A 13363-nucleotide genomic window follows, 5' to 3' on the forward strand; every position below is an offset into this window, starting at 1 on the left:
TGCCAAATGTGAAACATTACTCGCGGATTTACTTGATTGGCAAACACGTAGCCGCCTGTCGCCCCCTACTGTCAAACACTTAGCAGGACTCTCCTGAAAAGAGCCTTGACGCAGTGAGATTTACCCAGGGTAAACAGTTGTAATAATAACAATGATGAACGTTCACTGAAGCACACGGCGCTTAGGACTCTATGGCTAATCCACAACGCAGTTTTGGTGTCACACTATGTGGCACGCGCGTGTGTGCGCGTGCGTGCGCGTGCGTGCAGCAACGAGAAGTTCGCCAGGTGGCTAAAACAATTTGTCGCTGTAGGGGGCACAAGTGGTGCATCTCGGCTGTTATCTCACTCGGTCAAGCCGTGGCACCTCCGTCTGTCCCGTGACCTTGAAGTGCGCATAGCCTGGCGACGTCACCGCCACTTAGTGGCGCATGGCGGTTGTTGTTGTTGTTTGTGCGGTGCTGCCAATGGGGAGCGGTAGTGTAGCGGTTACCGCACTGCACTACGAACCCAATAACGAGTATCAGAACAGATCCTGGGCCTCTGCCTCGGTTGAATCCGCCTGAAGTGAGTACACGGTGCGATGCGTAAAGATCAGCACTGGGGAAACAAAGGTGGCCGGGGCGTGGTGCTGGCCACCCACCCCTGTCGCTTGCTGCACCGGACTTCATAGGTGCTGGCTAACAGCGACTCGCCCCGACAGTCTGCGTGGGCCAGGAGTCGGAGCTGCGTGTGGCTCTTTCGGGGCTGCTTCACGACCACATTTATTAAAGACCACCACCGCCTCGCATTCACCAACGCAGCGCATTGCGGCTCTTGAAATATTGAGATTTTTTGTTTTTACCGAATTCGAACAAAACACGTGACGGCTTCTGTGTTCTCTTGGCTGCCGAGCCCTGGTGTCGGCTCTGACGGGGGCGGGTGGGGGTTCTTTGCCGTTGCAGTGCTGCCAGATCCTGGTGGTGAACGGCGTGGATCTGCGCGTGCGCGACAACGACGGCTGCTCCGCGGCCGACTTGGCAGAACACAACGGGCACGCGCGCTGCGCGAAATACCTGCGCACCGTCGAGAACATGGTGAGTGAGCGGCGTGGTGGCGAGGGCGCGCCGGTGGCGATGGGCAACCGCCCGGCAGGTGCCGCCCTGAGTCACGATCGCCGTGGGCGAGACGCGGCGTGGACCGGCGGCGGCGGGGAACGCCAGCCGCAGGCACCCAGAGGACGCGCTTCCCCACGTGGGTTCTTGGTTGTCAGTTTCCTTTGTCCAAAAGTTTTTGTCCCGTCTGCTGTGGACTTTGTGTCGTAAGATGAAGAATCAAATTGGAACTATCGCAGAGCAGTGCGACCATTCGTGTCGGAGAATGGACCGTTGAAGCGGATATCACAGAGCTACATCTGAGGTCCTTTCAAGTGACAGCTGATCCACAGGATAGGGGGAGTCACTTTCCCTCCTAACCTTGCTACTGAAAGTATTGTCTGTCGCATGATAGCCAAGCTGGTGTTTGTAATTTGCAAGAGCTGGAGTTTATATATTTAAATTCGGAACCAACTTTGGTGCCGTCGATTATTGGTGCATTGGTGACCGGACAGAGTCCATCAACTCACTACGCTTCAGAACTCTGTTAAATCACAGTGGCTGAAACCTGGATATGAACCGATGGATCTCAGTGATGCCTGTTCAGCGCTCTGCCCTTCGCGCCACCTCCGCCAAGTTGACTCACACGTCGGCTCTTGAGACGAAAAGTGAATGTGAAAGTGGGTGAGTGCTGCCAATGAATTAAAGGTCAGCGGCCAACGCTGTTTGTGCCTTCACACCTCGCCGTCGCCTCCTTCCCTTGTGCTAGATCCCACAGCTGTTGCAAGGCCTACACGCAACCCTCAAGGTCTGCTCTTAAAGTTTCTCTGCATCCGGATTTTTTTCGTTTATCCCGAAGTTGCTGACAATGCCACACAGGAGGTTTGCGAAGCGTCTCACGTCGTGACCGCTTCTCGCGATCTCGTGCACGCGCGCGTTGAGGATGCTTGAGACAAAGTGGAGATTCAACTTTCGATGAAATGAGTACCGAGTCGGGGGCATTCCCTAGGGTGCCTCGGCCTCAAATGAGTGCATCCTGGTAAGGGGCCTCCTCTAGGCTGACTCAGCCTGAAGTACGTGATGTGGCGAGGGGCTTTCCCGGAGGTTGACTCGGCCCAAAATGAGTACTCGGTAAGGACCTTCCCCTAGGTTGACGCAGCCTGAAATAGGCACACAAGTCAACTCGCCCACGTCTCTCTGTAAACGTTGTTTCGGGTGTCGAACCCCGCTCCGCACGAAGCCTTCCGTCGGCTCCCGTCTGTTGTGAGCGGGGTCCCTCCCGCGCGTCACCGTAGACACGGACACCGCGTCCACTTTGCAGTCCCCGTGGGATCTGGCTGGGACTGTTCAGTCCACGGCCACACCAGACTCTCAGCACCGCCGCCACCGCCGCCACCGCTGTCACCGCCGTTGTCGCCGCCGCCACTACCGCCACCACCACCGTCACCTTCGTGGTGGCGGTGGCTGCCGTGTGCCCGCTCGCCCTGTTTTCGTTACACCGCCTCGCCCGCGCGGCTGTTTGCCGACTCTGCCGGTGTACGCAGAGAAATGTGAACGGCGCTGTAATTGTAGCGCTTGTTTGTTTATTTTTGACGTTGCGTGGGGCGTGCGCTCGCACGCGCGCGATCCTTTGTGCGGTTCGTGCAATTTTACGTCACCGCTTGAAATCCACAAGCCTAGTTGTGCAGTGCGTCACTGGGTAATTAGTTTATTTTAGTTTTTTTATCATGACCGACGTCGCTTTGGTGGAGCAAGCAGCTTGCAGAACATTCAGAGATGGCTTCGTGGCTTCTTCAAAGAGACTTGTGTCGGCATTATTTGAGATTGAGATTGAATTGCACTGACCTGCTGTTAGACCTGGTTTGAGGTTCCACCTTTTGTGTGCTGATCAAATAGTAATTGTTCATTTGATAGCACATTCACTCAGGATATCGAGTGCATGTCTTCGTGATTTACTCCTCCAATAAACCTTGTTTTCGTCCAACTCAAGTCGAAGTGGTTTCCTACTTTCACAAGCATGGGAGGGGCCCTAAGCCGGTAGTTGAATTCCACATTCCTGTTGCAGCAGTCAGTACTCCACGTGTCAACAATAGTTGACTTCTTACAAAGTGTTAATGATTTCATTCCACATGAACCAGGACCATTCTCTAATAGACTTAACATTCACCAAGGCTGCCCCGGCTCAGTTTGACACTTAGGCTTTTGCAACCGATATTATTCATGATAAAGGCTTGATGGGTTAGATCGCTTAAGGACAAACGTGTCGTTTACCCGTCACCACCCGACATGGCCAACCAGCAAGGTTTGTCACGTAAACAAAACGCGCCAATTAGTTACTGCTTCAGCCCACGGGTGTGATGGAGAGTAAATCCACAACATTTACAATATCAGTACCGTGACGTTTCGCTGGTAATTACATTCAGCATCATTGGGCGATTTTGCCCTCGCTACATAATGAAATAATAATTATTATTATTATAACGTTTGTCTTCTCAGAGCCCAGAGAGCAGAATCCTGGCGCGTGAATATTCGATGGAAGGTCTGGCAACCACCGATCCCGACCACCCGTCTGCCAAGTCTGCTGCTGCTGCGGCAGCGGCAGCAGCAGACTCGTCGACCTTCGACCCCGACGCCGGCACCGTTGCCGACCAATCGGGAAGCAGGGTCGACGGGTCGGCGGTCCTGCGATCGTACCTGGACCTCCTCGACCCCGACGAGAAGGTGGCGGTGTTGGCGAGCGACCGGCCGGACGGGGGCGAGGGGACGGCGCCTGCTCCGTCGCGAGGCGCCCGCGCGGAGCGCGTCAACCCCGTGGAGGTGCTGCAGAGGAGACGCAGCGAGCTGAGACCCGTGGTGACGCAGGAGTCGCTGGGCAGCGCCCCAGACAACGTAAGCAGGCGCCGATCGCGGCGTGCGCGTGAATGGGTGGAGCGGCTGAGCGCGCCGCACTGTGACCCACGTTCGATTTTTCCGGCCACGGCTGACGTTGCCAAACCACGCTAATCGGCGTGCTAAAAAACAAAAAAAACCGGTTCCCTTGACCAACTCGGCCTGGGGAGGCTAGCAGCCCGTCCACGCCTCTCCCACCCGTAAGCCTTCTAGCCATCGGGTAGTGGTTGGCGAGCACGACGAGCGGCGCCGTGGTGGATTGTGAAGGCCCGTGTGAGTGTGAGAAGCCCTTGCCTTAAAGCCCAAAAACATGCGAGGCTAGCGTTAGCATTCAATTAGCACGGTTTGGCTACGTACGGCGCTCAGGAAGTTCGACATACGTACATTCGGCGACATTTAGCCCTAACGGCTAAAACTGAATAAAATGGTAACCATTAACTTTTATTGAGACGTGCCAGCTCGGTGGGCTGTCACCTGCGGGTGGCGCGGAGCTGTCTGTGCGTTCATCCTTGCGTGCGTACGTACATGCCATGTGATGGGCAGCAAACGAATGCGCAGCCCAAACAGAGCAGCTGTTTTGTCCCGTGTTTGTCCACGGGACCCAGCGTGCGCAGAGGGATTGTAGGCGCTGCTGGCCGCACTGCGTCACAGTCAAGAAAAGCAAGCGGTCTGCCTCCGAGATGCAGCCACATGAGAGTAATGTTCATCGTGTGACATTCAAGCTGATATTTTAATTTTCCTGGCTGGATTTCGCCAGATTTTACGAGATGGGTTTTTTTTGGTGCATTTATTGGTAACCCGGCTGAGGTCACCGACTCGCTACGCTCGAGAACCCGGCTCAACGTGTCGTTTTTATAATGTCATAATTTTTTACTATCGCCTCTCGGCATCCTTCAAGGGCCATCGTAGCTCATCACGAGCAGTGGAACACGCGCGCCCGCACGTGTCCACGCGTGCGTGCGTGCGTGTGCGCCCTCCCTCCAGCATCCCCGTGTCACACGCTCCTCGACCCGAAAACAACGAGCGAAACGGCCGTCACCGAGAATCCTACCCGCGCCGCCCGCCCGGTACGCACCAGTGCGGTAATTAAATTTTTTAGTAGCGAGGAAGGGGTTACGTTTCGCCTGTCCCAGATGAACCGTGTTGCCGCCCCGGCACGCACGCACGCACAGACACGCGCACGCACAGACGCTCGCACGCAGACACGCACGCAGACGTGCGCGCATAAACGCGCGCACACGCGCGCGACATTTCTACCGCACATCCAGCCAGGAGCGGAGAGAGAGAGACGGACGGTCTTCAGGTACGGAGCCCCCGCACGCTGTCTACCCTGAGAGGTCATTGACTATGGGGCGAGAGATCGCCCAGTTGACGTGTCTGCTGTCCTCTAAGTGAGGCGAAGGCAAAGTGCATTGGAGAGGTCCTCGTCTCCTGCCTGACAGCCTTGAGTCAGCGATGGACATTCCACGTTTCCGTGGCGGAATTTGTGAATCTATTACAGGAAGAGCCACTGCTGAAAGGGAGACCTTGATTGGAATATAGCGACGTGCAGCCGTACGGGAAGGTACTCGTGTGTTTGCACATCCTGTAAGAAATGTACGATGAACAAGGGATATTGTAATGATGATGATATAATGTGATGATAATAATGATGATTATTTACAGAGCTTTTGTCAAGTCCGACATGAATGAAGGCTGTTGTCGGGTGGGAGGATTGGGGGGGGGGGGGTTAACCATACTTCACCACACGGGTCAGTGCGGATTCATGAAAAGGACTGGGTCAGATTTCACTCGTCACTGATGTTCGTCGTGGCGTGGTCTCGGGTGGCCGAGCTCGGAGTGCGTTGCGCTGTCCACTGCTCCACCCTTATTGTGTTAACGACGTGTAAGGCGGTGTGTGTTTGTCATGTAAGATATTGTTACTGTTAAAACAGCGCTGGCCAGGTGATACTGTGAGCCCAATTCAACATGAAGGCGAATTTATCATCCCTGCCGCGGCAATAAATTACGGACCTCGCGGTGAGACGTTGCCAGTGACTGTCAAATCAACAGATATGTCCCATCCATAAGAATGTGGAATTTCCACCTTTGGCTCAGTGCTGCCCGCAGTGATGAACGCCACCCCAAGTTCAAGTTGAATCGGAATTCACTGATTATTTTAATGGACTTTGCCCTCAGTATCACCCGTGTTCAAGCTTGGTCAATCAATTAGATTTAATATCCACGATCAAATTACCTTGAACGCGCCCAATCTCATATCTCGCAATCTCAGCAGGCCGGAGAGCGTATGTTGATAATTACATGGGATAATTATTGGACGGCTAGGTAGATGGGGACACTGATGGATTCTTGAATCTATGTGTGCGGAGTTTTGAGCGATACGCCCTCTCGTAAGCTCGGTGGGTTTTCTCTGTGGTCTCCAGTTTCCTTCCACGTGAAATCAAGCACTTGCTAATGGTATTGGCCAGACACTTCAATGCAGTAGAGGACCGTCTTGAAAACATCTTGGGACCCAGGCTATGCCGTGCAATATTATTATAATAGACATTTTGTCGTGAATTAGTTGAGCGGTGGCGCAGTTTGATTCCTGGCCATGGGTAACACCAATTATTACTAATTAAATGTAAACCCATCCCGTGGCCCCCAGCAAGTCCAGAGCACCCTTGCGTAGAACCCCATGGCACAGGGAGGCTTTCATCCAGCAGTGGATCGATTTAATACTCTCCATGACTAGAGCATTTAAAAACCAGACGACGTCAGGTAACATTTCAGTTTTTTTTTATTTAAATGACTCGCGACGTTTTATATATTTTTTTAGACTGAGGCACCCGTCGTCGCGCCTGCAATGTTTAGTTTTCGTTTTGCACGTTGTGCTCGGCGAGTCTCGCTCACACCCCACACACACCCGTGTTCTTCCAGGTGTTCTCCCAGGTGTTCTCCCAAGTGTTCTCCCAGGTGTTCTCCCAGGTGTTCTCCCAGGTGTTCTCCCAGGTGTTCTCCCAAGTGTTCTCCCAGGTGTTCTCCCAGGTGTTCCCCCAGGTGTTCTCCCAGGTGTTCTCCCAAGTGTTCTCCCAGGTGTTCTCCCAGGTGTTCCCCCAGGTGTTCTCCCAGGTGTTCTCCCAAGTGTTCTCCCAGGTGTTCTCCCAGGTGTTCTCCCAGGTGTTCTCCCAAGTGTTCTCCCAGGTGTTCTCCCAGGTGTTCTCCCAGGTGTTCTCCCAAGTGTTCTCCCAAGAGTTCTCCCAGGTGTTCTCCCAGGTGTTCTCCCAGGTTTTCTCCCAGGTTTTCTTCCAGGTGTTCTCCCAGGTGTTCTCCCAAGTGTTCTCCCAAGAGTTCTCCCAGGTGTTCTCCCAGGTGTTCTCCCAGGTGTTCTCCCAGGTTTTCTTCCAGGTGTTCTCCCAGGTGTTCTCCCAGGTGTTCTCCTAGGTGTTCTCCCAAGTGTTCTCCCAGGTGTTCTCCAAGGTGTTCTCCCAGGTGTTCTCCCAGGTGTTCTCCCAAGTGTTCTCCCAGGTGTTCTCCCAAGTGTTCTCCCAGGTGTTCTCCCAAGTGTTCTCCCAAGTGTTCTCCCAGGTGTTCTCCCAGGTGTTCTCCCAGGTGTTCTCCCAAGTGTTCTCCCATGTGTTCTCCCAAGTGTTCTCCCATGTGTTCTCCCATGTGTTCTCCCAGGTGTTCTCCCAGGTGTTCTCCCAAGTGTTCTCCCAAGTGTTCTCCCAGGTGTTCTCCCAGGTGTTCTCCCAGGTGTTCTCCCATGTGTTCTCCCAAGTGTTCTCCCATGTGTTCTCCCAAGTGTTCTCCCATGTGTTCTCCCAGGTTTTCTTCCAGGTGTTCTCCCAAGTGTTCTCCCAGGTGTTCTCCCAGGTGTTCTCCCATGTGTTCTCCCAAGTGTTCTCCCATGTGTTCTCCCATGTGTTCTCCCAAGTGTTCTCCCAGGTGTACTCCCAGGTGTCGCCGTGGCAGGGCGACCCGCGCGCTCTCGCGCCTTGGCCGTGTGCACACCCAATGCCGCTAGCCCCGTCGCTAACCGTCAAGCGCATGCATCGTTGTTTACTCGGGGCTTTTTAAATGTTGATTTTGGCAGTATATTTATTTCTGTCTTTTGGTTTTGTTTGCTTTTAATTACTGCTGTTATTCTATTTTAATTTACTGCCCGCTTGTGTGCGCTCGTGTACCCGTTGTGACTAATGTGTGTACCGAGCGGATTGGGGTCTGCTTCCTGAGAGTTACTTCCACCACCGTCGTCACCACCCCCACCACCATCACCAACCTCATCATCACCACTGTCACCACCACTGTCGTCACCACCCCCACCACCATCACCAACCTCATCATCACCACTGTCACCACCACTGTCGTCACCACCCCCACCACCATCACCAACCTCATCATCACCACTGTCACCACCACCGTCGTCACCACCCCCACCACCATCACCAACCTCATCATCACCAACCTCATCATCACCACCGTCGTCACCATCGCCACCACCATCGTCACCATCGTCACCACCATCACCACCACCATCACCACCATCACCACCATCGCATGTATCTATGTTGTTGAACTTTCGCACTGTACGTGGCCAACCGTACTAATCTTGTTCCAGCCGAGTCATCGTCATTTATTTCCTGGAGAGAGGCGGTCGGTGATAGGCAAAGGAGAAGAGGCGGGTCACCTGGAGAAACCCCACGCGTGCGAGGGAGCAACACTGAATCCCATACAGATGGGACGTGGAAATTACTCTTTGGTTTTTTCGGTAAAGTCACGTAGAAATAATAAAAAATAAAATTATATAATAGCATACGACTTTTCGATCGCAACACAAACAATCATCATCAGGTAGAGGAAACACATAACCGCAGATATATATACAGACCTTAAGTAGGGGGAATTAACACAGATATACCAGGGGATACAGAGAGACGGAACATCACACTAAATCGAACAGGGTTTAGCAAAATTTGGAAACTATATAACGCAACACAAACGGTCGGTTAAAACACAATTAACGCATGGTTTGGTTGAATACGCTGTTTCAAAGATTGTTCAATTGTAAGTTAAGTGTGAAATTTAAGATAGTGATAGAATACTTACCGTAGAGAGACCTTTGGGGGGGAGACACGCGCACAGTTAAGGAGTAAAGTAAATCTGTACCGAGGCTTTAACCGACCGTTTGTGTTGCGTTATAGTTTCCAAATTTTGCTAAACCCTGTTTGATTTAGTGTGATGTTCCGTCTCTCTGTATCCCCTGGTATATCTGTGTTAATTCCCCCTACTTAAGGTCTGTATATATATCTGCGGTTATGTGTTTCCTCTTCCTGATGATGATTGCTTGTGTTGCGATCGAAACGTCGTATGCAATTATATAATTTTTTTTTTTATTATTTCTCAGTGACTTGTCCGAAAAATCCAAAGAGTAATTCCTGCAGTCACGAAAGCGCCTAATCAAGTTCGTGGAAATTAGTCGACGTTTTGGTGTACTGACATTCTGCTGGCAAGCCGGGGTATGGCACCTCGAAGCCCAGAGGAAGGGAGCTGCACATCATTTGTGCGATCCACCTATCCACACCTCCGCAGTGCTGCGTTTAAGGGCCATGTGCATAGCCACCAGCTGAGTCAAGGGAGTAACGCTTAAAGCGTCACACAGATATATTCAGTTATCCTTTACTGCCTGAGCCATAGGCTCTAACGTCTGAGATTCCCAGACGGTCTATGAACCAAGCGCTCCTCAGGCTGTACTCTACTTCACTTGCAAGAAGTGATGCTTTTGAGTGTTCGCAGTGTGATTTGATGGCTCAGACAAAAATTAAATGCGTGTAAACATTTGTTCAATACGTAATGTGCATTTAAATATAATCACAAATAGGTTCGGTTAGATCGCATAAGTATGAATGTGAAACAGAAGGATTTCTCCACAATTTTGGCTGTCGCCTGATGAGGCTGGTTGTCATTAACGGTGAAACGTCATACTCGAATGTTGTGGGTTTACTCTCCAACACGACTGTGTGCTGAACTAGTAACTAATTGGCACGTTTTGTTCACGTGACAAACCTTACTAATTGGCTGTGTCAGGTGGTGGCGGCGGGTTTAACGACACATTTATATATTTACGCGATCTAACCCAAAAACAATCTCTATTATAGGGTACAAATGACAAAGCGGTGCTGAGCAGGGTCCACGCGCAGGTCGAGTGATTGTTCTTTACAGCCTCTCATTCGGCAGGCAAACAGAGAGCGGCGAGCTCTGCGACCGCGTTTAATTTCCTGTCCCCCCCGGCGCCGCGTTCGTGAGCTCTCTAACCCCTGCCGCACCTCGCTCTGCGAACACGATCCCACCCCCAAGCCCCAAGTCGGTTCGCTACCGTGTCCTCTGTGTTGTGCAACAGGAAGGGAAACAGAGAGAGAGAGAGAGGTGGGTGGGGGGGAGAGCGAAATTCTGACCTCAACGTTTGCGCTCTTTATTTACGTTCAAAATTAACGCTGCGTCATTTATGGTGGAATTGATCGGTGTTACTTTGGTGTTCGGCCTGTATGTTTGGCCACGGCTCGGCCTCAGGCGCGGCTCAGACTCCGCCTTTAGCCATGGGTCCAGCCGCGCTCGGCATTTTCCACGAGCTCAGCCTGGGCCCCAAGGCATGGCTGAGGCCGCTAAGGCCCACTGAGCTACGTATCTTTTTTTCAGAAGCGACCTGGCCACAAATTATAGCTCAACGAAGTGGCTTATCACGTGGAAATGTATGGCAGCCAAATAGCCTAAACGCGTAGAGACGTTGATTCTAAATGTGGAGGGAAAGACCGGAGGACCCGGAGACAAATCCACGCGGCCACGGGGAGAGAGACACGCAAACTGCAGATTTACAGAAGGCATCAGGGTTTGGTTTGTACCCACAACCTCCTGTATACCAGGGAGGTAGTTAACACCTCGCCAACGGGGAGTGGCTCTGCCCTGGGTTGAGAAGCCAAGCGTTTGGTTCAATCGTCGCTTCTGCCACGCCGTTTGGTAAAGTGTCCATTCAGAACCGTTGCAGGGCGGTTGTGTTGTCGTCTGAGGACTAAAACTCCGCGGTGGAGTAGGTGGTGGAATGTTTTGTTTACAATATTGTGGATGACAAATGGGGAGGGCGAGTGGAGAAGTCGCATCAGAGGGGTTGCCGCAGCCGGGGAGGTTCGATAGGCAGAGTAGCCGGCTGGCAGACAAACACGAATCATGCCCGATTTGAAATAACGATCTCGCCAGTACGATTCAAGTGAAGTAACTCGCAGGACAATTGTAAACATTTCACAGTCGACGCATCAAAGGAGTGACGTCTATTTAAGCGCGTCACCGCCAGTGCCTTAAAACCGTAGAAGGCAATACGTTCATCAACGTACACATCTAAATATACCATCACACACGACGAAAGAAAGAAAGTCGGACACAAAAATGAAACAATGTGACGAGCCAATCGCTATAATTACAGTATTGTAAACTTGTGCATATTTGCTCAGGGCAGTAACAATGCCCTTCCGTGGCCGCTCTGGGTGCTGACGGGTGGCGGTGGGGGGGGCGCCGAATTTGAGAGCTGCGCGCACGCAGCTGCCGCCTGTCGACGTTCATCACCATGGCGCGAGTTATTGCCGCGGTGCGCGCACCTCGCAGCCGACAATGAGCACCTCGCGTTATGCCCCGCGGCCGGATCGGGTTACGGCAAACACCGCCGCGGCATTGTGCGGGCGGCCGAGACGCGCGCGCGGTTTTGGGGAGGGGGGGAGGTGGGGGGTGGGGTGTTGCTCGCCGCGAAAGAAACGACGTCCAAATATAATAAACGTGCCGTGGGGCGAGCACGCGGCGACGACGACGCCGCCCCCGCCGCTCCGAGCGCGAGGCGTCTTCCGCGGTGGAACAGTCGGAGCGCACGCGCTCGCTCTCCGGATATCGGGACGACGTTTTGTTTTTAGCGTCTGGCGTGGTTGCCGGTCGCGGCGGAGGCCGTGGTGGCGGCGTCGACGTTGACAGAGGCAGGGCCGAGACGAATACTTTGTTCAGTAAATTTTGACTCGTCGATGGAATATTGCCCATGAAAGCCATGCAAAAGTTCAAGGTAAGAATTGTCCGTGTCGTGCCGGTTGGTTCGTTTCAACTTGTCATTTTTTGTCGGTGATCTCGGTGGGAAGTGCCTTTGTCGGCGATTTAGCCCGAGCGGAAACACACGAATCCTCCCCTGCAAAGGGGGCTTCCTTACCCCATCAGGAGGACACGAAAAGCATGACTAGATGATCTGGCTGGATGATGACGAGGTTGTTTAATCACAATGTAACCTCGTGCTCTTTGATGCGAACGACGTATGTTCGTGATTCCGGTCTGTGCTGCCAGCTTCATTAATGGGTTTTTATTTTATTTTGAAAATTAAGGTGACACTTTCGCCCTCTGATTCAGGGGACCTGTGTTTGTCTCAACATGTGCGTGGCCTAGAACTTTATTTGCGGTGTTTTTTGGGTGATGCAAATGTGGAGCAACTCGATTTGGCTGTGAACACGGTGTAGCAAGGCTGGGAAAAAAAGAACAAAATATAGGGGCAAAGGTCGACACCCAAGACGAATGACATCCAGCAAAATATGACACTAAAATTATTAACGCGCGGTGTTAGCTATGTTTTCACGAAGCGTTGAGCTCAGATATCAGTCGTTGTCAAATAAACCCATAATCACTCAGCAGGAGTCGATAAATGTTTTAAACGTCTGAGGTGTCCGTGTGGCTCGGAGGTCAGAGTACTGAACTGTGGTACCGTTGACATCCTGAGTTAGACTCCGGGGAGACGCGCGTGAATAAAACAGCCGGGTTCTCGAGTGCAGCGAGTAGATGGCCTCAGCCCTGTCACAGAGGGCCGCACTAAAAACAGCCCACGTTCTATTAAATTTGGGTTTGAGCTTAATTTGGTTAAATCCCAACTGAACTTGTTCAGTCATTTCAAACATTTTAAAATAGTCTGCCTCAGCAGCAGAGCACGCTTTCCCACCTGATGATGGACGCTTGTGTTGCGCCCGAAACGTCGTGAATTATTTTATTTTCTACCTACGTGACTTTACCGAAATAACCAAAGAGTATGGATTCCGGCAGTCACGAAAACTTCAAATCAAGATTTAAAAAATGATTTGACATTCAGACTAGTTTTACAGTCGGGTAATAAACAACCTCTTGGCCTTTCGCGATTCCTTCGTACCCTCTGTCACGGTCACTAAAGCCTTGCAGGCGCCTGCTATCTACATCATTCTATTCTGTCACCGTCTTTTAAACTACGTTAAGCGCCTTCAGTGAAGGCGCTTTATAAATATGAAATTAGATGAGGTTCATTAACTATGTTGTGTGAAGTCAGTCGTGTCTGTTGTAAAAAAAGACACCTGCCCCAGGAATTATTCCTGCCACTGGCTT

The 13363-nt window shown here is 52.0% G+C and overlaps 1 protein-coding gene across 1 annotated transcript in view; it reads left to right on the forward strand.

Annotated features, from left to right (window-relative positions):
- ESPN (espin) overlaps positions 1–13363 on the forward strand; it is a 72432-nt gene that overhangs the window by 32817 nt on the left and 26252 nt on the right. The window contains exons 5-7 of the mRNA XM_076072794.1: positions 944–1075; positions 1842–1880; positions 3569–3961. Of these exons, the coding sequence (XP_075928909.1) occupies positions 944–1075; positions 1842–1880; positions 3569–3961 (564 nt within the window). The remainder of the gene's footprint in view (positions 1–943; positions 1076–1841; positions 1881–3568; positions 3962–13363) is intronic.

Source organism: Petromyzon marinus, chromosome 39 (assembly GCF_048934315.1).
Source record: "Petromyzon marinus isolate PM22_M1 ecotype Great Lakes invasive population chromosome 39, UKy_Petmar_22M1.pri1.0, whole genome shotgun sequence".
Lineage (NCBI taxonomy): Eukaryota > Metazoa > Chordata > Hyperoartia > Petromyzontiformes > Petromyzontidae > Petromyzon > Petromyzon marinus.